Source organism: Harmonia axyridis, chromosome 6 (assembly GCF_914767665.1).
Source record: "Harmonia axyridis chromosome 6, icHarAxyr1.1, whole genome shotgun sequence".
NCBI classification, from domain to species: Eukaryota; Metazoa; Arthropoda; class Insecta; order Coleoptera; family Coccinellidae; genus Harmonia; species Harmonia axyridis.
In genome coordinates this window covers 31,654,495-31,682,074 of record NC_059506.1, presented here as the reverse complement: position 1 = coordinate 31,682,074, position 27,580 = coordinate 31,654,495, and the positions used below count along the sequence as shown (strand labels likewise).

Genomic DNA, 27,580 nt, shown 5'->3' with positions numbered 1-27,580 from the left:
ACGAACGTCGGATGTATGACAACTAGTTATAGTTTATTTTTTCTTCTAAATACCTTTCTTTCCAAAAATATTCGCTGTTACAATTGAAGCTCAAGGTAACAGTAGATTAGGTGCAAGTGGCAATATTTCAAAGATCTCTGTGCATGAAAAATAGTTTGGTGTATTGATATAACACGGTTTTTTGATGGGGAAAAATACTGTTTAAGCAAAATGGTGGCTTAATAACTGTTATTCAGAATCTGCTCCATCGACAACAACGGTTAAGAGGAGCTCCAAGGCAAGACATTAGTTGAGGCTAATGAGAAAGTCATTGACGAATTTGAAGTTTTTTTCGAAAGCAACGATGAATTTTTCTACAGAAAAGGAATTAAAAAGTTGGAGAAGCTGACCAAGGTGTTGACGAATGAAATCGAATTTTTAAGGGTTCTTACCGAGTGGAGTATTATGTATAAATTAATTTCATCTCAATTCACTACAACTATTGAAGAAGAATAAAGACAACTTTGCATTTTTGTTTTCAAAACAATAAATAAACCCTGTAAAACCCTTTCAATGAGATTTTCAATCCACCACCAGGTCTAGAATCCAACAACGAAGATCACCTTAAAGCCACCTAACAAACTCTGAATGATCTGCACGAACTTCTCTCCTCCTGATATCAAGAAAACGTAGAGCTCTCTCAAGAACAGAAATAATGTTTAAAACCATTCTTCCTCTAGAACAATTCCAAAGCTTTCCAAACTCGAATAACGAACCAAAACACTTATCCAGTTCCCCTCCTTCCCACCGATGTGTACCCTGATCTCCCGTCTTCCAAGATACGAGGGTGTGAATCGTCGATCAATCTCGGAATATGAAGCGGAAGCACCTCCGGAAACAAAGGTCGGGGTCTAAAACAAGAGGATGAAGAAACCGGGACGTCCCCATCTGGCCACTTCTCTCGCTTTCCTTTACGTCATAAGCGCCGATGAGATCTCGTTATTTTGTGCCCAATAAGCAATGTGCCGCCCTCAATTGACGTGAAAAAGCTCCGAGTCCATCACCCCTCCATTAACCTAATTACACCAAGTGGCTGAATCACATTTTCCATTACGCTGATAGAATTAATTTCCCTCAGATGTGGTTAATTGAAATTGTTCGCAAGTTGGCAAGCGTGCAACGTTGTTATGCGTACGTTTTGTTTTCTGGTGTTGGCGGTTGTTGCTGCTGTTTTTCTGGTACCTTTAGATGCTGAAGATGAGATAATTGTGGTCGAAATGGTTCAAAAGATTCCAGAAGAATGTAGATAATAAATAATATAAAAACCTGCACTTGGTAATGAATGAAGGTAATACAAAAAGAAAAATAATTACGATTTCCAAGTGTGTAATATCATACGATATTAATTATCTATCTGGTTATTGTATCAACAAAAATGCCATCAACATAACCATTGTCAAACAGAAGATTTCCACGCTATTTCATAGGAACCATAATCGAAAGTAAACCAAGGAGAATGCATGTCATCAAGGGAGAGTAGCGATATACCGGTTTCACCCTTATTAGGGATCATCAGTACCGCATAACTCAACTCAAGATTACAAACAAACGACATAGCAGGCACCTTATTGAACGCTGGCAGGCGCAACGCAGTATGTAGATGCTTCAACTTAATAGTAGAATTCTGAGATCACTGTGAACTCTGAATAGTTTACTCGTATTACCAATAACCGAGCCAATAACGTCAAAAATGGAAAAGTCAAGTTTCAGCTGTGGTATAACCAGTGAGCATCTTCAAAGGTTTTCAGGTCATGGATTCTAACTAGACGCTGGATTTCTCTGATATGAATGACGGTTCTCTCTTGATGCTGATACTCTCTTCTTCGGAGAGCTCTATTTCTGAGAGGTTTCGTTTTTGGTAGCTCTATTGCTGGTAACCAAGTGATGTTTCTACTCTTCTGTTGATTATATTTGAATGTTTGTCACAGGCCAATTGAAAAGTCCCCGGTCTACCATAGTAAAACACATTTTTTTGGCAAAATTCGATTTTATTATTCAGCATAGTCGCCTTCGAGGGCGATACAGAGATTATAGCGATCTTCCAACTTTTCGATACCATTTTTGGAACGATTTGTCTGTCGCTTCAAAATAGGCCTGAGTTTCGACGATCACTTCTTCATTGACGCTCAATTTCTTTCCAGCAAGCATTCTTTTGAAGTCTGAGATCAGGAAAAAGTCGCTTGGGACCAGAGCTGGCGAATACGGTGGATGCAGAAGCAATTCGAAGCCCAATTCATGCAATTTTGCCATTGTTTCATTGATTTGTGAGATGGCGCATTGTCTTGATGAAACAGCACCTTTTTTTCTTCAAATGGGGCAGTTTTTTAACGATTTCATCCTTCAAACGATCCAAAAACGCTATTTAATAATCACTGCTAATGGTCTGACCCTTTTGGAGGTAATCAATAAATATTATACCTTGCGCATCTCAGAATATTGATGCCATAATCTTGCCAGCTGACTGTTTTGTATTTCCTCGCTTTGGATTTGGTTCATCGTGTGCAGTCCACTCAGCTGACTGCCGATTGAACTCCGGAGTGAAATGATGGAGTCATGTTTCATTCATTCGGGTTCATTGCACTAAAACAGTTTCAAGCACTGCTCAGAATCATTAACACGTTGTTGCCTTTGATCAATTGTGAGCTCGCGCGGCACCCATTTTGCACACAGCTTTCTCATGTACAAATATTCGTGAATGATATGATGTACACGTTCAGATGATATCTTCACAATGTCTGCTATCGCGATCAACTTCACTCTACGGTCATTCAAAATTATTTAGTGAACATTTTTTATTTTTTTGTCGGTGACAGCCTCTTTTGGGCGTCCTCTGCATTCGCTGTCTTCGGTGCTCATTTCACCACGTTTAAACTTAGCATACCAGTCAATGATGGTTGATTTTCCTGGTGCAAACCCCGGAAACTCTTCATCAAATCAAGATTTTGCTTACACAAAATAGCTATTACGTCATAAGTAGACTCCATGACACCTATTAGCATTTTTGCGTTAGATTAAAACAATACCAGCTTAAAAATATGAATTTATTGCCAAAATGAGGTATTATTGGAAACAGTAGACGTATTTCTACATTTAAGGAGATTTAAAAATCTGGCATCTAGCCTATTCTACTCAACATACAGAACATACCTCTTGACAAACAACAATTTCGCGAAAGAATCCGTCAAAGTAGGCGTAGATTTCGTCGAAGGAGCTACCGCACTCTCAGCCTCCTTATTCTCAGAACTCTGACTCCTAGTCCTGAACGCAGCCCTCCTATTCGCAGCGTTCAACGTCTGCGACGGAAATTCGGCAGCGCTCTGTGCTCTCCTCGGTGGTCTCTTCTTCTTCCTCAGGCTGGACCTCGACGTTCTCTCCTGGTACCAACGGTCGTGGCCGATCACGTTGGATTCCTTCTCATCCTGCTCCTTCTTGTTGACCGATTGGTACAAGTTGAACATTGGCGCACTTAGAGGTCGCACGGAGTGCTTCTTCTTGAAGAACAACATATGAACTGATGCGCGTTGTATGGTTTTTTCTTTTCATCCTGTTAGGGCAATTACTGTGATTCGTTGTATTGTAATTAGTTCTGCTTTTGTGGGGATTCCCTGTTAGAGGGATTATCGATTAGTGGAATCCCGTGAGAGCGGCGTGCTTTTACATTTTTCTGTTTAGGAAAAGCGGTTTAGCGTTTTTGATTGCAAACGAGATTGGAGAGCTTGATATACGGTCATGTGAATATGTACTTGTTTGTTTTGTTGGCCTCTATCCATTAGTAATGTTTTTCGAAGAGAGGTTGCGATTTGGTTAGTTATTCTCGTTTATAAAAGCTTTGGAATTGTTTTTCTGAGGTCATATTCTATGTGTACAGTGTTGAGATTAAAAATAGAATGAAAATGAAATGTAAAAAGCTTGTTTTTATTCGTATTTATCTAATGGTTTTGTTAATTTAGAATGCAAATTTTTGGTACAATATACTCCATTCATTTTGAATAAACATAAAGCTGATTACAAAACATCCAATGGTTCACGTCTCGTTACTAGATTAGATAAAGGTATGTACTAATCGTCAAACTGCAAATATTTTCGTGATCTACATAGTCGAATCAATCAATGAAATGGTACAATAGTCCCATGAAGGAACTTTTAATTTTTTTCAATTTTCTATGGAAAATTTTACGAAAATTTTTCGATGAAAAATTTTTCCGGTGAGATCGAATTTCGGCTAATCAGGGATTGTCAATTCTGGCACCGCTCACCAATTTTGCGTATAGACCTCACAGTTTTGAGGAAATTCGAACTCGAAATTTGGGAAAAAATTAAATTTTCATCCAAAAATCGTTATATCCCCTATATTATCGTCACAGACCACTCAAATAAAAACGTTTTTCGAACATCGAGTTCTGATCTGAAACATAGTCAGGTTTCAAGTCAGGTTGTTCCAAAGATCTTTCAATTTATGAGAAATCGAAATATCTCGAAAACGGTAAGTTTTAAGCATATGAAGCCTAAAACAAACTTGGGTTAATTTGTGCCATATAATCTGATAAAATTAATAAGACATAGAGTGTTCCATAGGAAAAAACATAAAATGCGCATTCGCCATTTTGTCCCTATTAAATTTTATTAGGTCACTTCGAAACGTAATCCGTTTTAAAATCAATATAAGTTTCAATAGAACGTAAATCAAATGTTATCACATCGAGTTATCAGGAATTTCTGGTGAGCTGGTTCTCTATAAAAGCAGTCAATCAATCAATGCTATGAACAGCATTTATACTGCTTACTTGACAACATTGAAGGGTAAGAACAAAGGAACCAGAGCTTCAGTAGGAATATGGCAAATAGGAACTGACAGTTCGACCTACATATATTCATGGCATAAAAACTGCAGTATACTCGTCAATCCAGCCAATTTTTTTCTGTAAAATGGAATGAATATATTGTTTCTTGTTACGAAGTTAGTTGGCATCATTTGAAGTGAAAATGATGATCAATTTCATTGTTCTGATTTTCTTCTTGGTTCTTACGAATTTTGTAAGAATTCCAAGAATGTCACTCAATAATTTTCTGTCTTTACCTCAAAATGTTTGACATCAACACGAAGCATCTCTAGCTATACATATGTGAGGATTATGTGTGCTAGGCTAGCAATGATGCCAATAAAAAACGTAAATCAAGTTAATTGAAGATAAATACTGCATAGAAATAATGTGAAAATATAATAAACATAACATGAATTGTATTTATTTTGTGGTGGACTGAACATATATTCTGCTTAATAAATATACAACGATATAAAATACATACTTATATACATATTTCATATTCATTGCCTAGTGGTGCAAAACAAACCATATCAATATTAATTATTTCAATAGTTGTTATTACAATCAATTAACAAATGCAAAGAAAAATTATATTTGTATGTGATACGCAATTTCTGAGAGTTTTTTCACAGGAATCTTCGTAGATTGGATTGATTTAATTTTAGTTTGTTCGGTTATATCCACTCCTACCTCACGCATCTTCAGTTTGAGATCACTCAAAACAATTTTAAGGTCGGTTGTTCTTCAAGCTTGAAGCTACCGATGAAAAAAGAATTGGCATGCCACTGGCGGTGCCTTGAAAAATTCGAAATTTCAAATCTCCTATCTGTCTGAATTCTATTGTATTCTACAACGAAACCTATATAAAATCTTACCCTGTAAATACAGGATATCGATTACCAAATAATCATGTTCCAATCCCGGAGGAAGAACGTGAAAATCAATCGCAGTGATTGAAATCCTGGAAGCAACAATATCAATTTCTTTCAGTTGAACCTTGACTCATTACTCTCGGTGGGGCGAAATATAGGAAGGGAAGAGAGTAAAACTTCGATTAGACACGAATCTCTGCAGTGAAGGAATCCAGTTGATTACACATTTTCAGTTTCGATTTCTCAAGGGGTAACTCAGATGGGGCATGCTTGCCCCATAAATAAGATACAACCAGTTTACGATCACTTGGGGTATATTTTCAACGGAAATCTTAGATTATTCTGTCTGCACGTTCTCTTGGAAGAGTTGGCTATCATTTTGCCAAAATATCTCTAATTTTTTAGTTGTTCATGCGAAACTTAGTGAGAATAGTATATTATTGGCCCCAGAACTGGTCCCTGTGGTACTTCTAATTATATGTTTCACCGGGTGGTTTGAAAGTGCGTTAAAATTCTTCTGAATATCATTGAGAATTTCATCGTCTTTAGTCCTTTAAAAAAAAACTTTAAAATTTTCAAGGATGAACAATAAACAGTGAATAAATTTTACGCACAAATACAATTGAATAATAGACAGTGCTGCCATTATATTAGGCCAATTGAAAAGTTCCCGGTCTGATGCACAGATGGTGGTGCTAGTATTAAATTCATATGATTTTTAGTTAGTACCAACCTTCAAACGATACGTGTCAAAATTTGACCGCAGTCCGACCATTAGTTTGTGAGATATTGCGTTGTGAGTGTAGTAACTTTTTTTATTTGAAAAAAGATGGAAAAAAAGAATTCCGTGAGCTGATAAAATATTGATTTTAGGGGGAAAAATATAGTTGAAGCAAAATCTTGGCTTGATGAAGAGTTTCCGGGGTCTGCACCAGGAAAATCAACTATCATTGTTTGGTATGCTAAGTTTAAACGAGGTGAAATGAGCACCGAAGACGGCGAATGCAGTGGACGCCCAAAAGAGGCTGTCACCGGTGAAAACATCAAAAAAGATCACAAAATAATTTTGAATGACCGTAAAGTTAAGTTGATCCAGATAGCAGGCATTGTGAAGATCATCTGAATGCGTACACCATATAATTCACGAATATTTCTACATGGGAAAGCTGTTTGCAAAATTGGTGCCGCGCGAGCTCACAATCGATCAAAAGCAACAACGTGTTAATGATTTTGAGCAGTGTTTGAAGCTATTTAAGTGCAACAAACCTGAATTTTGCGTCGATATGTGACAATACATGAAACATGGCTCCATCATTTCACTCCGGAGTCCAATCGACAGTCAGCTGAGTGGACTGCACACGATGAACCGAATCCAAAGCGAGAAAACAGTTAGCTGGCAAGGTTATGGCATTTATGTTCTGGGATACGAAAGGTATAAGATTCATTGATTACCTCCAAAAGGCCAGACCATTAACAGCGATTATATATAATATAGCGTTATTGGATCGATTAAAGGATGAATTCGTTCAAAAACAGCCCCATTTGAAGAAAAAAACAGGTGCTGTATCATCAAGACAATGCGCCGTGTCACAAATCAATGAAAACGATGGCAAAATTGCATGAACTGGGCTTCGAATTGCTTCTTCATCCGCCGTATTCGCCATATCTGACCGCCAGCGACTTTTTCCTGTTCTCAGACCTCAAAAGAATGCTCGCTGGAAAAAAATTTAGCGTCAATAAAGTTGTAATCCCCGAAACTGAGGTCTATTTTGAAGCGAAAGACAAATCGTACTACACAAATGGTATCGAAAAGTTGGAAGATCGCTATAATTGCTGTATCATCCTCGAAGTTAACTATGTTGAATAATAGAATCGAATTTTCCAAAAAAATGTGTTTTACTATGGTAGACTTCTCAATTGGCCTGCTAATTATTTTAAATTGTATGATTCTTCTTGGAAACCATTTTTTTATCGAGGAGAGAAAATTCGAATCCTTCAAGAGTACTTTCACTTATTATTTCATATGCGTTTTCGTTTCCAGTCTTCTCTCATTTTGTACTTGTCTGCTGTCAAGGAAATAATCTCGATGAATCTCGTGATAACTTTCAATGTTTATGGTGTCGAAGCTTCTTCATAGAAAGCTTCCAATTGCTCAATTTGTTTCTCTATCGATATTATTGGCCCTAAGACTGGCCCCTGTGGTACTCCTAATTATATGATTCACCGCGCGGCTTGAAAGTGCGTTTTGAATTCTCCTGAAAATAATTTCGAATTTTATTGTTGTTAGTCCTTGAAAAAATTCTTCTAGTTTTCAAGGGTGAAAGTATTTTACGTATATCTAAAATTGATTGAAAACTCGGATTTTCTTCGAGGTAGTGAGAAAGAAAAAGATAATAACAAAGAAACGTCGACCAATTTGTTCCTCCCATATCCCCTATTCATCAATATTTACTGTGTATAATAGCAATAAGTTATTCTTTTCACGTTAACGAGCGTAGGGGCTTCTCATATCACGTGACTCAACTTCAATGTCAGCCTGAAAATTCCATGATGAGGTATGGTAAAGTTAAATGGATTATGCGAGCAAAGTTCGCGCAACCTCTGGGAATATCGGGAATACGAAATTTCGTTATATCGCCGATTGGAATTTCATAGGGGAAATTATAACTTTCCACTCGTGGAGTTGATTATTACCGTATACGCCTCAAAGCGTTTTATGAGATGATTAAACATTTGTTCTGTTATTCATCAATCAAAAATGTTCCGAACACTCGCATCGCGATATTAACATTTTCGATGTGAAGTTAATTAATTCCATAGCACTCTGTATAAAACTTATATCCACCGATTAACTCTATGATTTTGGTTTAAATTCTGTGGTGGATTTTAAAATGAACTACAATTGAGCCCAAAAAAATGAATTATGTCAATAATAGTTGATTCAATAACTAGGTTATAAATAAGATTCATTATTGTTTGAAAGTTATTCGCTGGGTTCCTTGATATCAATTTTTCGACTTTATTCTTAATAAAATTAATGAATACTTGAGAGGAATTTGACAGAAGGATTTAAAGTTGAGGTAAAACGTTCGTTTCAATAAACTGATACGCTTATGATGCCCATCAATGATCTAATAATATGTTTTATTGGGCTGTAAGACCTGCAACATTCTGTATCCAGATTCATGAAGTGTACCTCGTTACTCAATAAGACAGATAAAGGATTATCCATTGTGTGGTTCCGAAATTGAATCTTAATAAAGCAGACTTTCATTTAGAATATAGGCCAATTGAAAAGTCCCCAGTCTACCATAGTAAAAAACATTTTTTTGGCGAAATTCGATTTTATTATTCAACATAGTTCCTTCGAGGGCGATACAGCGATAATAGCGATCTTCCAACTGTTCGATACCATTTTTCTAGTACGATTTGTCGTTCGCTTCAAAATGGGCCTCAGTTTCGGCGATCACTTCTTCATTGGCGCTAAATTTCTTTCCAACGAGCATTCTTTTGAGGCCAGATCTGGCGAATACGTTGGATGCAGAACCAATCCGAAGCCCAATTCATGCAATTTTGCCATTGTTTTCATTGATTTGTGAAACGGCGCATTGTCTTGATGAAACAGCAACTTTTTTTTCAAATGAAGGATGTATTTTGACGATTTAATCCTTCGAACGATCCAATAACGCTATATAATAAACGCTGTTGATGGACTGGCCCTTTTGGTGGTAATGAATGAATATCATACCTTGTACATCTCAGAATACTGTTGTCATAACCTTGCCAGCTGACTGTTATGTTTTTTCTCGCTTTGGATTCGGTTTATCGTGTGCAGTCAACTCAGCTAACTGTCGAGTGGACTCATTGTCACATTGTGACGCAAAAATTCAGGTTTATTTCACTTAAAAAGCTTCAAACACTGTTCAAAATCATCAACACGTTGATGCTTTTGATCGATTGTGAGCTCGCGCGGCATCCATTTTGCACACAGCTTTCTCATGTACAAATATTCGTGAATGATATGATGTACACGTTCAGATGATATCTTCACAATGTCTGCTATCTCGATCAACTCCACTTTACGGTCATTCAAAATTATTTTGTAAACTTTTTTGATTTTTTCGTCGGTGACAGCCTCTTTTGGGCTTCCACTGCGTTCGCCATCTTCGGTACTCATTTCACCACGTTTAAACTCAGCATACCAATCAATGATGGTTGATTTTCCTGGTGAAGACCCAGAAACTCTTCATCAAGTCAAGATTTTGCTTCAACAAATTCTTTATTTTCCTTTTTTTTCAAATAACAAAAGAAGCTATACTCACAACGCAATATCTCACGAACTAATGGTCAGACTGCTATCAAATTTTGAGACGTATCGTTTAAAGGTTGGTAATATGACGTTTCGGACGACAGTTCTGCTTGACATATGACATTAAAACAGGGTTGTGAAATCCAGATCACGACATGGATAACCCAGTATAACTAAATTAGACCCGGATTCGCTTGGAACACTTTAATAAGTCCAACCTAATCATTTGAGACTTTTCCCGGCTCAAAATTCAAAGGGCTAGCAAATTTCTCAAAATTCCTTGATGTTTCTGAGGACCTAAATTTGGTTCTCTCTCTTCTATCGATCTCCTTCCACGACCCCATGTCCGAACAAACTATAGCAAATCTACAGGCTCGTATATCTGCCCGAACAAAAGAAAAGTTCGGGACTTTCCGAACCGAAGGAAATGCGCCTACCCTAATCACGAAATTTCACCCTGAGGATGCGTCCTCGTCAGAATTCAATGCCGATGTATCCATCCTTCTGGACCGTTAACCGTGAAACTTTGCGTAGAAAGCGCCAACAACTGCCATTATGGAAATGTTTTACGTTGGGAATTATTCATTGAACCACATCTATGTAGGCGGAGAGGATTTGGAAATTGTTTTCCTAAGTAAGTTCCCAAGGTAGTGAAGAAGAATACGAAGGCGATTATTTTAAAATGTTGAAGGGTAAGTAAACATATTCATCATCTCGGTTTAATTTGCTTCGTCTTCTGGGAGGTTGGAGATGAGTGATGGTTTTTGGTTAATTTTTTTCAATGATGAACCTTTGACTTAACCTTGGGTAAAATTTCGTCTTCAATTAAAATTTTCACAGTTTAAATTCTGGAATGTACAGCCTTCCTTGATTTAAACTGAGGTCTGTTGTTATGAAGGGTTTTCCCAATAAGACTAATACAATTTAAAATGGCAACACTGTTTTTATATTTTGAAGTTTCTTATGTCATTTGTTTTCAGTAGGTTATGTCATGTGATCACGAAAAGAAACACGCTTCAACATCTTTTAGAAATTGTTTAATTGTTTTATCTAAGTCAGTGCACATTTGTGATTAACGAATAATGTTTCCTTTTCGAGATTTTTGACTGATTAAACTCAAAAAAATCTCTCTGTATAATTTCTCTCATAAGTAATAATAGGTGTAGTAAAAACATTATTCTTCCAATAGAAGCTTTCATTTATGTGTTTCTCGCATTGTGTCTTGTGTCCGATCGCGTTCCACTAGTTGGCGTACTACAAAATCTTTTCCGACAATTTTGTGATTAGTTGACTCAGTTAAGTTTGAGCGCACGTCAAAAAAGGACACTAGCAGAAAGAAAATACACTATATTATTTTACAGTTTTCTTCGATAAAGGCGAAAATGCAAGCCAGGCGGCTGAAAATGTAAAAAACGTTAATTTTAAGTCTTTAATAATTAGTTTTTGTCTTAGGCTGTGATATTTTTTTACTATTCAAAGCAGTGTTCATTTTGCAACGGTATTTTATATACTTTCTTGAATATTGCGAAATATTTCGCAACTGTTCAAGAACTTTTTTTTGCAAGAGTGGATGGCGATCTAAATTTGTTACCGTGGGAGTATACAATGGAAACATATCCTACAATTTTGTTTACTCCAATCAGTAAGTAAAAGTTCGAATATTGAAAAAAGTCGAATTTCTCATTCGTGTTGAAATAGAAGCCCATTCTGCAACTTGTTTTTTTGTTTTTTTTTATGCAGTGACAGCCAATCACACGGAATTTTGGTTTTGTCGATTGTGTTCCGGTAATTTTGATGTCAAAGATAAAATCATGGACATTGTCGAGTCCGTCCTCATTTAAGCACTGTTTCGATTGCCCAAGAGCTAATGATTGTACAAAACACCGTTTGGAACCATTTGCATAAGGCTGGTCTCAAGAAGAAGCTCGATATATGGGTACCACACGAGTTAACGCCAAAAAACCTCATGGACCGAATTTCCATCTGCGAATCGCTGCTGAATTGCAACAAAATCGACTCATTTTTGAAGCAATTGGTGATGAAAAGTGGATTACTTACGACAACGTCAAGTGAAAACGGTCGTGGTCGAAACGCGGTGAGCCAGCGAAAACGGTGGTCAAGCTAGGATTGACCTCCAGGAAGGTTTTGCTGTGTGTTTGGAGGGATTAGCAGGGAATTATCTACTATGAGCTGCTCTCCTATGGCACGACTGTTAACTCGGAACTGTACTGTCAACAAATGGACCATCTGAAGGAAGCAATCGCCCAGAACAGTCCAGCTTTGGCCAATAGGAGAGGAATTGTGTTCCATCAGGACAACACCAGGCCACACACATATCGATAGTGACTAGCCAAAAGCTCCGGGAGCTTGGTTGTGAGGTTCTTAAGCATCCATCTTATAGTATGGACCTGGCACAAAGTGATTTCCGTCTGTGTCTGTCCATGGCGAACAATTTTATAGGTGAAAAATTCGCTTGAGCATAGGCTTGTGAAAATCGACTGTCTCAATTTATTTCCAATAAGGACTAAGGCTTCTATGAGAGAGGCATAAAGGTATTACCTTCAAAATGGCAACAAGTTATCGAACAAAACAGCGTTTCCTTAGGTAATTAAAGAATTGTTTTTCATTCAATAATAATGGTTTTATTTTTACTACACCTTACGAGTATACGATATTCTACTAAAATAGTACACTACCAAATGAGATTTGCATTGTTCTTTTTCATGAAAGTAAGGATATTTCGTGATATAAAAGTGAAACACGCAACTAAGTATTAAATTTTCAGGCTTTCATGATTGCAGTCACATTTGTACGGCAATGTTGAAGCCTAACTAACGTTTTCGCATTTTTCATGAGACTAGCTGCAGGCAGAACTAACTCTCTACGCTTCCAAACTCCAAAGTTAAATTGGATGAGGCTGAATTCTAATTGCTATCCCTTCAGTTTACACTGAAGAACCAACTGCAGCATACTTCCTGCTATTTTCCAAACGAGAAAATGTTTGGAATTGAACTGATTCAATAGAGCTGTTGATGAATCCATTCCGCTGTGTACCTACTTTTCAGCGCGAGGTAAATTAAATTTTGAGTGTCAGCTCTTACAGCCTCTTATTGAGCTGTGGACAGTCGACGAATCACACAACATTCAACGTGAATTAATTTTGAGGGAATACTGGAATTGTTTCTGAGTCTAGCGAAGATAGATGTTTTCATAATTCATTCATATTAGTCCAACCCGAGTAAATTTGGTATTGTGTCTGTCTGTCGGTGTGCGTGTTCATAACTTCTACAATTCTCAACCGATTTTGATGAAATTTCGTATAGTTATTCAGTTTGGGTGCACTTGAATTCAGATTTTCCAGAAAAAGGGTGGGCTTTTAGCATGCACAAACGCTACTTTCATTAAACGCAAATTTTCCATTCGCCTCGGATTTCACAGCCATCTTTCAATGACATGTCGAACAGAACTGTCATCTGAAGCGTTATATGTAAAGTTGAATGTTAGACATTTGACAATATTGATGGTTCATTAAATGCTGAACGTGTGGAACTTGTAAAAATTACTACGAAAATAATGATTCTGTAGTTTTGTGCATTACGGGTAGATTATGCGAATACAGTTGGTAAGACGGTGGAAAAATTCGAAGAGACTGGATCTGTTACTTATATCATAAAAAAACACGTTCGACAGAAAATATTGCTGCCGTGAGTGAAAGTGTTGAAGAAGATCCAAATTTATCCAATCCTTGGCGCGCACAACATTTGAGCCTCTCTTACTGCACGCTGAGGCGTATTTTGCATCTACATGCTTTTAAAGTTCAAGAACTTAAGAAATACTTGGAATACGTAGAACATTTGGCGATTGGGTGCTTGAACAACAACGTTTGGATGACGATTTTTCCCATCTAATATTCTTCAGCGACGAAGCACATTTTTCACTCGATGGCTATGTAAATAAGCAAATGTTCTAGTAAAAATCCTCATTTAACTGCTGAGAAAGATTTGTAAGGATATTTCTGAATTTACCAAAATCTACTAATATATTTCATAGAAATGTGAGAAAACTACTAATAAAGTCACACTGGCGAATGCTTCAGTCTCTCGGCGCTCGAAGAATCCCCTTATTCAGTCTAATCGCCCACGAGATTGCTGAAATATATGCCTTGCTACGCATGTATATCAAGCTCAAGTAATATCAAGTAGCTTGATCAAGTCAAGCAATAAATATCTAAAATCAAGTCAAGTCAAGCTCAAGTATGTCATTTTTCACGAGCTTGATTTTCAAGTCAAGTAGTTGGTTAAAATGTCAAGCTACTTATCTTGATGAATTCCTAAGAGAGACAGTAATATTCTGACCCATAATAGTTATTTATAATACAAGTGCAGAAGGCATTGATATTCTTCCACGAGTTCAAAATTCAAAAACGAGCCACGAAGTGGCGAGTTTTGGAATGAACGAGTGGTAGAATGAGCCTTCTGTACGAGTATTATACATTATTTTCTCTAATTCATTGCATTTTCATTGAAATTAATGAAATATTTCCCTAAATATCATTTAGTGATTTTTGTATTGAAAAATGTTGGTTGGCAGAACTGATTTCTTTAAGGCAAATTGATGAATTGACAGTTAAAGACGTGGCGGAAAGTTCGGAGTACCAACACAGAATAATAAAATATAACCATGAAAACTGTGCGTTTCTGATATATTCTCGCACGATTTTGTTCTACAAAATGTGGAAGAATGAACGGAATAACCACAGAATTAGAGAAAACAATATTTTCCATCAGTGTCGACAGTGACGTATCAGTCGATATTTCGCCCACCACAAAGAAGCTCCCCTATGACGAAAAAAAAAAATTAGTGCATGTCACCAGCAAGACACGACATACGAGGGATGCCATGCGCATCGCCAATCAAAACCTCTTACAGGATCACGTGATAAACAGATATTTCATTCTTTCCGAAGGTCGAATTGTTGAATGAACGTCCAAATCGACGAACAAACAGGATCGCGAGCTTCAGGTGTAGAGGGGAGGGGGGGCACTAAGGGATGGAAAATTTATGGAAATTCCATTGGAAAATACATAGTGCCAACCTTCCAGATTAAAAAAACGCGCGATCCTAATTTATGCGACGATTTCACGAAAAAAACCCAGAGTGAATGTGAGATCAAAGGGTCGTGCGTCGGTTGATATTGTGGCTATTAAATTTTATCGGGGTGCGAATATTGTATGCAGAAATTTCGGTTGTAAGCGCTGAAGAAAATGAGGTGATACATGCGACCGATTAAGAATACTTTTCGAGTGATAAGAATTTTACGACCAGAAACTGCTCAGATAAATGGTGGCTTTATGGAAATGTTACTTTGTGTGTCTAGTAGTAAAAGCGATACTTTCCCAGGCGACAATCTAACGAGAGTGTTTTTTTCACATGCATGAAAAGTTTCAATGGTAGTTGTCTATGGTTGGAAAGTCGAGATTGTCAAACTGTGTTGACATTTCGTTTCAGTAAGGTTTGGCAATCCCTAAAGAATCGTTCAACGCCAGAACAACGTTTTCAAATTGTGAAAATTCACTTTGAAAAAATAATTTTTTCTCCGATTGACAGCAAATATTGATTTTGCAGACACATATCAATCAGCAGTGTATTACTTTTCCTGCCAAGGCAGCAAAGTGATTATTCTCAATGCGAATAAAACATTCGACATTTTCTGACAATCAATCTTTTTTGCCACCTTCCTTATTTCTGGAAGAGTAAGTACTTCTAAGTCGCTATCACGGTCCATGATATAAATAAATCCGATGTTCTTCCAAAAAAACTATGTCAAACTATAATTATCATGGACATAACAGGCCAATTGAAAAGTCCCCGGTCTACCATATTAAAACACATTTTTTTGGAAAAATTCCATTTTATTATTCAACATAGTTACCTTCGAGGGCGATACAGCGATTATAGCGATCTTACAACATTTTCGATTTGTCTTTCGCATTAAAATAGGCCTCAGTTTTGGCGATTACTTCTTCATTGGCACCAAATATCTTTCCAACGAGCATTCTTTTGAGGTCTGAGAACAGGAATAAGTCGCTGGGGTCCAGATCTGGCGAATACGGTGGATGCAGAAGCAATTCGAAGCCCAATTTTGCATTGTTTTCATTTATTTGTGACACGGCGCATTGACTTGATGAAACAGCACCTTTCAGACGAGATCTAATTTGCTCAAAAATGTTGAGCCAAACTGAAGTTAGAGGCATTTCAATCAGTCAGATTTCTCCGTTTCAGCTACCCTCATTTGATGTCGTAAAATCGAAAGTGGCAATTCAAAAAGATATCGAATTTTCCAAGGATTACAGTGATGATATTTCTTCTTCAACTTCATATGAAACATTTTCGAGTAAAATTCATTTTTCTACTCGACGGTAGCTATTACGCCCCCTAGCGGTAGAGGTATGAACTTCAAAACATTTTCCAGTGTGTTTTCTTGTACACTTTGGTGGTAAAAATTTTCACCGCAAGTCTCTACGATGAGTGGATCCTGATGAGATATAGCCGCTTACCTCGCTTATTTGCCCATATCATATGATGGACACGTTCAGATGATATCTTTACAACGTCTCCTATCTCGATCAACTTCACTTTACGTTCATTCAAAATTATTTTGTGAACTTTACTGACTTTTTTGTCCGTGACAGCCTCTTTTCATCTATAGTAAAGAACAGCAACGAATCTAGCGTTTAGTTGAATTTTAATAAAGTCATAAATTTTTTGTCGAAAAATTCGGGCATTCACAAATGTCTTATAATTTTACAACAAATTTCTCAAGCTCGTACCTTGGTAACAGTCCTCAGCTTTTGATTGTCATAAAATCATCTCGTCTGTCATCAATGTCCTAGGGATATTACTACTGAAAAAAATTGCTTACACGTAATATCTTAGAAGTCAACAACCATAAAACAAACAAATGCTGAATTATCTCTCTCCTCGACCGATTCCAGAAGATATCAACAGAAATAATGACCCAAAAACCTTTCTTGCCAAATGCTCGCTTATGATCATTTTCCGCGCAATGTGAATACCCCAGACCATTTCATCCATCATAATTCTTACTTCCACACATTCGAAAGCCATTGGAATTCATCGTTTTCCCTTTCTTCTACATTCACGAGCTCGGTGGAAAACTCGCTAACGCTTCATACTCGGGAATAACTGCACCGTCGACCTCCCGAGGAAAACTCGAATATAGCCCATTTCCCAGGCTGAATTCTTCCCCAGATCCGCCTGAATGACGAAAAAACGCATTATCAGAGGAGCCGAAGAAAAGAGTTGGTCGAGCGGAAAGAAAAACTGTCGGAAAAGCTGGGGAAAATTCAGGATGTAGCCGACGAGTAAATTGGACAATATTCCTGCTGAGCCCTTGGGTCTGCTTCCTGCAGTTTTTGTCCTGGAGATGACAAAGAGCTAGCTAATTCCAGGTTAGCTGAGTTTATTGTCGTGATTAACACGTTCACACCAAATTTAACCTGGTTGTTCATCACGTGGATATCACATTTTGATGGCTCATACAATATAGCAAAGCCTGACTGATTAGATGGATAGGAACAACGAAAATTTGAGCGAAATTAAAGTATTAATAAAAGAGCTTTAAAGCTTCGTTTCAATTAGGAAACCGATGTGTAACTTACTATAGTTCGAAAGCTCATTCGATGATTGTTCATCGTCCGCAAAACACAGATATTGAATGGAAGAAATCGAAGGTTGATAATTTTTAAGTTCTTGATTTGGGAATTGGTTATGGTCATATTTTTATGGGATTCGCAGAAATATTGAATTATCTCCAACGAGGCAAAAAACAATACAATATGCATAGGCGTACAACTTTGTTTCCACCGAAACTCGAGGCTTTATTGTAGAAAACTGGGAAACAAGTGATAGTCCGAGGGAACAACGTCTGGAGAATACGGCGGGTGGGGTAGGGATTCCCATTTCAACGTTTCCTAGTAAGTCTTGTCTATTTTAGCAACATGTAGTCGAGCATTGTCATGCTGTAAAATCACTTTGTTATGTCTCTCGTTGTATTTCGGCCGTTTGTCTTTCAATGCTCGGCTCAAACGCATTATTTGCGTTCGATAACGATCGCCTGTGATTGCTTAAGTCGGTTTCAACAACTCATAATACACTACGCCGAGCTGGTCCAACCAAATAATGGACATAACCAGGAATATTCGGTTTTGCCGTCTAGGTGGAAGCATGGCCGGGATATCCCTTGATTTTCTGGTCTTGGTATTATCGTAATGAACCCATTTTCGTCTCCAGTTACAATGCAATGCAGAAATCCCTTCCATCTTTGCCTTGCAAGCAGCTGTTCACAAGTAAACAAATGACGTTCAACATATCTCGGCTTCAACTCGTACAGCACCCAATTTCCTTGTTTCTGAATCATTTCCATGAATTTCAGACGTTTTGAAATTGCTTGATGCATCACTCCCAATGATCCTGCCAATTCTTTTTGCGTTTGACACAAGTCTTGATCAGGTAATGCCTTCAATTTTGCATCTTCGAAAACCTTCTCTCTTCCACTACCATGTTGGTCTTTCACGTCAAAATCACCGTTCTTGAAGCGTTGAATCCACTCTCGGCACGTTCTTTCACTATAGATATTTGAGAACATTCGATGAGCCTTAGTCGCAGATTTCTTCATATTAAAGCAGAAAATTAAAACCTCCCGCAAATAACGAGAATTTGGATCGTAAGCTGACATGTTTAATCGAAAATAACTTCATGATGCAGACACAAATCGACTTATATTTCGATGGCGTTATGTTTACAAATACCTAAGCTTATTGTATGACATCTACGATCTATTTATTTCGACTACCACTTACCGCTCTACAGCCATCTATTGCAAAACGGCGGAAGCAAAGTTGTACACCTTATATAATAAAGGGGTCTCAAATCTTACGAAATTGAAAGTAATAATACTAAGGGGATAAAAACGGGTGAAAGTTATAAAACTTTTGAGTTATTGAAACGATATATTAAATTTTAGACTTTAAACAAAGGTATATAATAATTATTTCCTCCCATCTCATAGAATACTCGAATCAACTAAAATAGCTATTCCTAAAATTAAAAAAAAAAGGATATTGGTAGATTCTAACCACAGTTCTTTCCAAGTTATAATAGTAATTACCTACTCAAGAATAACTGCAGCTCGAACTTCCCGAGGAAAACTCGAATGCAGCCCATTTCCCGGGTTAAATTTTCCCTCAGATCCTCCTGAACGATGAAAAACGCGTTATCGGAAAAGCCGAAGAAAAGGGTAAGTCTGGCAGACAGGAAAACTGCCTCGAACCCTCGGGAAAATTCAGGATTGGGTCGCCGGGTAAATTGAACAATATTCCTGCTGAGCCCCAGGGCCAGCTTCCTGGAGTTCTTGACCCATTTGCAGATCGCAGAATGTCGGTCAAGGTTTGTGTGTAGTTTAGTTCTTGCCCGAAGGGTTTGCCGTATAGGGACAATGCAGATTGTGTCCTGGAGTGGTGAAAGTTGGAAACAAACATTTCCTGTTCAATTTAGTCCTGATTGGCCTGCGTTTGTATGTTGTAATCGTGTTGTTGGAGTTTCAGGGCACCGAGGGAAAGATGTATAATGAAGTCATTAGAGAAGGAGATGTCAAAAAGAACGCGGAATTGAGTTCAGAATTGAATTTTCTTTGCGTTTCTTATTTACGGAGTGAATATAACTGAACAGTTCTGGAGATAAAGTCTTACTTGGGAACTTGATGGACGGAAACTTTTATCAGTGTCAGAGTTTAATGGTATTTATATTCTTTTGAGGAAGAGCAATACGAAAATTGTTAATTTCAAACACTACAGCTAATAACGGGTGTTTTTTTCGAGGTATATAACTTTAAGTTGGCATAACTGTTCAAGATGGCGACCGATTTAACAGCTGTCAAGTGATTCATTCTCAGTTTGGTTTGGTAATTCATCATAAATAGACCCACGCCTGAACAACGCTTGCAAATAGTGCAATTTTATTTCGAAAATAATGATTCTGTTCGGAATACGTATCGCGCGAATTTTGTTTAGCGATGAAGCACACTTCTGGTTGAATGGCTACGTCAACAAACAAAACTGCCGCATTTGGAGTGAAGCTAATCCTCAAGTGTATGTCGAAACACCGTTACATCCAGAAAAACTGACTGTTTGGTGCGCTTTATGGGCTGGTGGAATAATTGGTCCGTAATTCTTCAAAAACGATGATGGCCAGATCGTTACAGTCAATGATCATCGGTAAAGAGCTATGATTACTAACTTTTTCATTCCTGAATTGAACAACCATGATGTCCAGAAGCTGTGGTTCCAACAATACGGCACAACATGTCACACAGCTCGTGCCACAATCGATTCATTGAAAGACACGTTTGGTGACCGCCTAATTTCACGTTTTGGACCTGTGAATTGGCCTCTAAGATCTCGTGATTTAACACCGCTAGACTACTTTCTGTGGGGCTATGTAAAGTCATTGGTCTATGCGGATAAGCCACAAACCCTTGACCATTTGGAAGACAACATTCGCCGTGTTATTGCCGATATACGGCCACAAATGTTGGAAAAAGTCATCGAAAATTGGACGTCTAGATTGGACTACATCCGAGCCAGCCGTGGCGGTCATATGCCAGAAATCATATTTAAAATGTAATGCCACAAGATTATCTTGCGGATAAATAAAATTTATGTCAACCGAATAATCCATCGTTGTTTTATTGCAATTTAAAGTTCTATAGCTCAAAAAAAAACACCCTTTATATGTGATAGTACTAGTTTCCAATGTGAAGTTGTGGATCTAATGGTTCCACTGATAATATTTTCATAGAAATGTTTTATGAACATAAGTACTTACTTACTATTAACAGTAGGTATTCAGTAGCAGAAAAAACCAAGACAAAGGCTACCTCACGAAAAGTGCTGCCATCAGCATCCCATGAAAAACCAGCTAATTCTTGAAGGATATTATTCCTCGTCTTCAATTTCAAACGCAAATTTCCCAAGTAGACCTTGAAATTCAATGAAGAATCAAGTTTAACTCCAAGATATTTGGATCTGTTTTGCTTGGATTAGGACATAAACGCCTCTCAAGGAAAAAAAAATTTCATAAATATTAAATCTTCATTTGAAGTATTTTCAATAACACCGAAATCAGAATGACGAAACACAAGAGCAATATCATTGGCATAGATTAGTTTTTCTGACAACGTAACAGGGATGTTTAATGATGAAACCTCATCAGTAGGTATATTTCGAATATATATGGTGTCCATTGCAACAGTCAAAAATCACGTAGCTAAAATATTATATTCTCTAACATCAAGTTCTCAGAAATATTATTCTTGAGATTACTCGCTTGGGGTTCATTTTCCTCTTGAAATATCCTACAATTTATTCAGGACACAATATAAACGAGAGAAATGGATCTAATTTTAGAACCAAAAGAACAAACTGCATATCGTGAGTTTCGCGCATTCGCCAATTTGTTACATGTACAGAATAATCTGCGAATATCATACATAGAGCGTTACTACATTATTCAACACACCAACTCGCTGTTGTTTTGTAATTGAAACTGTACTTGTATGCGGAAATCCGATGAATAAAATAAGAATAATGAGCGTTCTCCTATCGCATTCGAAAATAAGGTCATTTGTTTAAGACAAGAAGGACTAACCTTGAAATTGGGTATTTCGAATGAAAAACACTGTGAATTCCACTAAAAGAGCCAGCACAATATTTTAGACAACTGGATAAACTTTCTGTATCCATGTGAAATTTGACAGGAAAATAGAAATTTTTTTAGTTGGTGAAAGTATTAGTTTTCTATGGATGTTGTTGTTTCAATGTTACCTGAGAATTCGGGTAATTCCAAGATGCACAGAATACTCAATGCATATTAGACAATGCCAAATTTCAGGATTGTTGTAAATTATTACAAGATGTAAATAAAGGGTGTTTTTTTATAGCTATAGAACTTTAAACTGCAATAAAACAACGATGGATTATTCGATTGACATTAATTTCATTTATCCGTAAGATAATCTTGTGTCATTACATTTTAAATATTATTTCTGGCATATGACCACCACGGCTGGCTCGGATGTAGTCCAATCTGGACGTCCAATTTTCGATGACTTTTTCCAACATTTGTGGCCGTATATCGGCAATAACACGGCGAATGTTGTCTTCCAAATGGTCAAGGGTTTGTGGCTTATCCGCATAGACCAATGACTTTACATAGCCCAACAAAAAGTAGTCTAGCGTTGTTGAATCACAAGATTTTGGAGGCCAATTCACAGGTCCAAAACGTGAAATAAGGCGGTCACCAGACGTGTCTGTCAATGAATCGATTGTGGCACGAGCTGTGTGACATGTTGGGAATTCAGGAATGAAACAGTCAGTAATCATGGCTCTATACCGATCACCATTGACTGTAAGGTTCTGGCCATCATCGTTTTTGAAGAAGTACGGACCAATGATTCCACCAGCCCATAAAGCGCACCAAACAGTCAGTTTTTCTGGATGTAACGGTGTTTCGACATACACTTGAGGATTAGCTTCACTCCAAATGCGGCAGTTTTGTTTGTTGACGTAGCCATTCAACCAGAAGTGCGCTTCATCGCTTAACAAAATACGTATTCCGCACAGAACCATTATTTTCGAAATGAAATTGCACTATTTGCAAGAGTTGTTCAGGCGTGAGTCTATTCATGATGAATTGCCAAACCAAACTGAGAACAAATCACTTGACAGCTGTTAAATCGGTCGCCATCTTGAACAGTTATGCCAACTTAAAGTTATATACCTTGAAAAAAACACCCGTTACCACGAAAGACCATTGTTACATTAATGCTGGTACATTTATATTAAGTATTGTGACGACAATTCCGGCTGGACACAGACATTATATCTAATTGCTTTTTGTCACCACAAATTTCATGATTTATACTCAAAAGAATTTCTTGAATTTGATTTCTTGGTTTTTAGCAATGAGAGAATGCATAGATCCGAAATTCCAATCTACGTTCAGATTCCACACAAAACGTCAACTCTGAAAACACCATGAGAATGAACGTATCTTTTGGTAAACGTTGAGGGTTGTTACAAATTGCAAATATTAGAATCGGAGATGACAGAGAGCTCGCTGATTGCAGGTTAGTTGAGCTAATTGTCGTGATTAACACGTTTACATCAAGTATAACCTGATTATTCATCACATGGATATCCCATTTTGATTGCTCATTCAATATAGCACGGCCTGACTGATTGGATGGATACGATGAAGATTTGGGCGAAATTGAAGTACTAATACAAGAGCTTTGAAGCTTCGGCTCGATTATGAGAGCAATATCTAACTTTAGTCGATTACGATAGTTCGAAAGCTTATTCGATGAAGGATCGTCTATAGAACATGGAAATTGAATTTACGAAATTGAAGGTTGACAATTTATGAGTTCTTGATTAGGGAGTTTGTTAGCGTAATATTTACATGAAAATTGTTGAAAGAAGAACAACCTGAAATATGAAATTATGTATCTTGAACGAAACAAAAGATTATTACGTAGGAAGAGGCACAAAACAACACAGTAAGCAATGAAGGGGTGCTAAATCTCACGAAATTGGAAGGGAAGAGATATAAGAGGAAAAAAAAGGGAAAGTTATGAAACTTCTGAGTTATTGGAACGATACGACTCTGGTATGTTTTTATATGGGGCATTTTCTAAAATTAAGGTTATAACGAAGCCGAATCTCAAGTGAAACGAAAATAGTGTAACATTTGGTATAAAATATAAACCTATAATCATTTTCATCATTCAACAATTTCCTAACTTTGTTGAAACGTGTATATTTTCATCAATTAAATGACATGATCTCTTCAACACAAATGACATAAGAAATGTCAAAAAATAACACACAGAGTTGTCTTTATAACAATTTTGAAATGTATCATATCTAATGAAAAATCCTATGAATTGAAATGTATTCCACAAGTTTTATCAGTGAAAATTATATACCACGCACGTGTACTTGTTAAAAAAATTAACATATGAAATCTTTCTCCTAGTGAACGTGACAAATGCATTAATTTGCTGAGCATTCTCACTCAATTTAATTATAACCTGAAATTAGTCCTTGACTGTGCTATAAACGTTGCATACGTCTGTTCATGTAGGTGTTATTTAATCATCCAATCCCATGTTGGTTTATTATGTCATTCAGTTGTAATATTCCCTATAGAAGTTCCTCTATTACTCAGTTAAACCACACCTGAATTTAGACTATTGAACACTGGCGGCTCGTTAGGTGAAGAGACCCACCTGTTTTTTGGCTCTCAGAGATATTAAAAAAAACTAATCCCGATAGACTCCCATTTTTTAACAAATAGAGCTATATAATATTGAATTCTAACACATGTGACTTCTGAATTTCGCATAATCCAAGAATATTTTATCGAAATAATGATTTTACCTTCTTTCCAACTCAGAACAACTTTTCTGTTAGAACATAATGTCTGTCAAACTGAAGTCAATCTATATTCTGCAAAATGACATCGGTTGTTAAGGTTTCATTAGGTTGAAAAAGTTGGCCTTGGTTCCTGGAATTATCAGAATTTCCAGCAAACGGCGTAGCCTCTTTATGGTTTTCCTTTTTTTTTCGTGGATTATCCAACGTTTTGATAGTTATTTTATCTACCATTCGGAATGCCACAAATATCATAAAAATCTCTCCAGCAGTTCTTAAGTTTAAAACCTACCAGCAAATGAGAAAACTACTTTTCTCCACCTTCATAAAAATACTGCTGTTTTCTTCATAGATACCCTGTTTTTTTCTGAATAATTTATTGTAGGAGAGGAGGTACTTCAGTGTTATATACTAATCGGTATATCAAGGATTTCCGTTTTGAAAAACTATTGAAATACCAGTATAGTTACGCACGCCACTGTTACAGTTGATTTTAATATTAGGTTCAAAAATAATGCATTTTTATCAGCTGCCTGTCAATGCTGAATAGTGAATATCAGTAAAACCGTTCAAATAGTTCCGAAAATATTTATCAGTTAAATGTTGAATTTCTTCCATTTATAGACCCACGATTATACTTTATCCAAATAATAGAAAGTTCAAGAAGAATATTGGAAAACAAAAACCCAAATATATGATTATAAGTACGATTGGGTTGAGATTTTGTATATACCTATTATAGGTATAGTGTTTTCCAATATAGAAATGATGTTTGTGTTTAGTAGGTTATGCCTGTGAACAGCTGCTTGCATGGCCAAGACGGAATGGAATTCTGTATCTCATTGTGACTTGAGACGAAAATGGGTTAATTACGATAACCCCAAGCGCAGAAAACCATGGGGATATCCCGACCATGCTTCCACATCGACGGCCAAAACGAATATTCACGGTTCCAAGGTCATGCTCAGTATTTGGTGGGACCAGCTCGGCCTAGTGTATTATAAGTCGTTGAAACCGACTGGAACAATCACAGGCGATTGTTTTCGAACGCAATTAATGCGTTTGAGACGAGCATTGGAACACAAAGGGCCGCGATACAACGAGAGACAAAATAAAGTGATTTTTACAGCAAGACAATACTCGACTCCATGTTGCGGAAGTGGTCAAGACATACTTGGAAACGTTAAATGAGATATCCTAGCCTATCCGCCTAATTCTCCAGACGTTGCTCCCTCGGACTATCACTTGTTTCGATCAATGGCACACGGCCTGGCTGACCTGCACTTCCAGTCTTAAGAAGAAGTAAAAAATTGGATCGATTCGTAGATCGCTACAAAAGATGACCAGTTTTTTCAACGCGGGATTCGTACGCTGCCCGAAAGATGGGAGGAAGTAGAGGCCAGCGATGGACAATACTTTGAATCATAAATGTATAACAGTTTCCTACAATAAAGCCTCGAATTTCGAAAAAAAAAACCGCGGAAGAAAAGGAAGCACAAAACAAAGCAAAAAAAACATAATATTTCAGAGAAAACATTTTCAAGAATATAGACGTGAAGTCTGGAGTTTTGACCGCTCATTGCACCTTTGGAAACCTCATACACCATTATACATTTTCGCGGTCTCCAATGACGCATCAATGACTCAAAAGCTCTAGATTTAACGTTAATACTTCTCTCATTTTTTTTTAATATATTCCCCCAATCCTATGATCCGCCACTGCTATTCCATTCACGCAAATTCTCCACTCACCTACACTTCCGGATCAGAAGAAGCGCCAACCCAATAATCACCAATCCAAAAACCACACATCCTCCAAAAAGCTGAAACAAAAACGAAAACAAAAATCAAAAACCCCAATCCAAAAATACCCAAAAAAAAATCCTAACTCACCCACGAATTCGAATCCGTGTGCACGGTCTGTTTTGGTTGGACTTTCATTTTCACTTTTCATGTTCGAATCTTGCCGAAATATCAACGGAAACTATTTTTTTTCGCGTCAAAGCGGCCATAAACCTACGGACGCGTCGGTGACGGCCAATTTCCCGTTTGCCTGACTCGATGAAAAATTAGCTGGTAAAGGGCCGCATTAAACAAATAGTTGCCCAGTTGGATACGAGCCGGAACTGATATGAAAAGAGGAGGACACGCAACAAACTGCCGTCACGCTTGGAGTTTTGGTGTAGTGTGGTTGCTTTTGGAGTTGGCTCCAGTCGATAAACAAGTGGCTGCGCTAGCGCAGTAGGCAGCGGGGGGTTGAGGGTTTTTCATTGATGCGGCGTTATACTACAATGGACATGTAAATGGCAAGGAGGAAAAATTGGAGGGTAATAATAGAGATTTTTTTCAGGAGGAAAAATATAAGAGGTGATTCTAAAATTGTGAAATTAAAAAAAAAGTACATAATTGTTTCGCCGATGCTGAGGCTTCTTCAAGTTAATTTTCTGTTTCGACATCTGTCGAAACGATTTGCAAGCTCTGCTTTGTATCTACAAAGCAGAGCTTGCAAATCGACTTATTCAGGTAACAACATTTGAACATTGATGGAAAAATTAAAAAAACTAAAAACATCCATATAAACTTTTTACATAGACGTACAACTTTTCTTCCGCCGTTTTTTTTCCGAAATTCGAGGGGTTAATTGTAAAAAACTGGTTATACATTTATGATTCCAAGTATTGTCCATCGCTGGCCACTACTTTGTCCCATCTTTCGGGCAGCGTACGAATCCCGCGTTGAAAAAACTGGTCATCATACGAATCAATCCAATTTTTTACTTCTTTTTAAGACCGGAAGTGATGGTCAACCAGGCCGGGTGCCATTGATCGGAACAAGTGATAGTCCGAGGAAGCAATATCTGGAGAATATGGCGGGTGGGTAAGATTTCCTATTTCAATGTTTCCAAGTATGTCTTGACCACTTTCACAACGTGGGGTCGAGCATTGTCATGCTGCAAAATCACTTTATCATGTCTCTCGTTGTATTGCGGCCGTTTGTATTTCAATGCCTGTGATTTTT

At 37.3% G+C, this 27,580-nt stretch overlaps 1 protein-coding gene across 6 annotated transcripts in view; it reads right to left on the bottom strand.

The window, feature by feature from the left end:
- Positions 1–26,759, bottom strand: part of LOC123682287 (slowpoke-binding protein) — a 44,096-nt gene extending 17,337 nt beyond the window's left edge. For 5 of the 6 annotated variants that reach the window (XM_045620839.1, XM_045620838.1, XM_045620835.1 and 2 more), the window contains exon 1: positions 3,187–3,549. In XM_045620839.1, coding sequence (XP_045476795.1) covers positions 3,187–3,545 — 359 coding nt within the window. In that variant the 5' untranslated portion in view covers positions 3,546–3,549. Of the gene's footprint in view, positions 1–3,186; positions 3,550–26,314; positions 26,386–26,455 lie in introns of those variants that run through there. The other variant, XM_045620840.1, reaches the window with a different exon arrangement.
- Between the last annotated feature and the right edge of the window lie 821 nt (positions 26,760–27,580).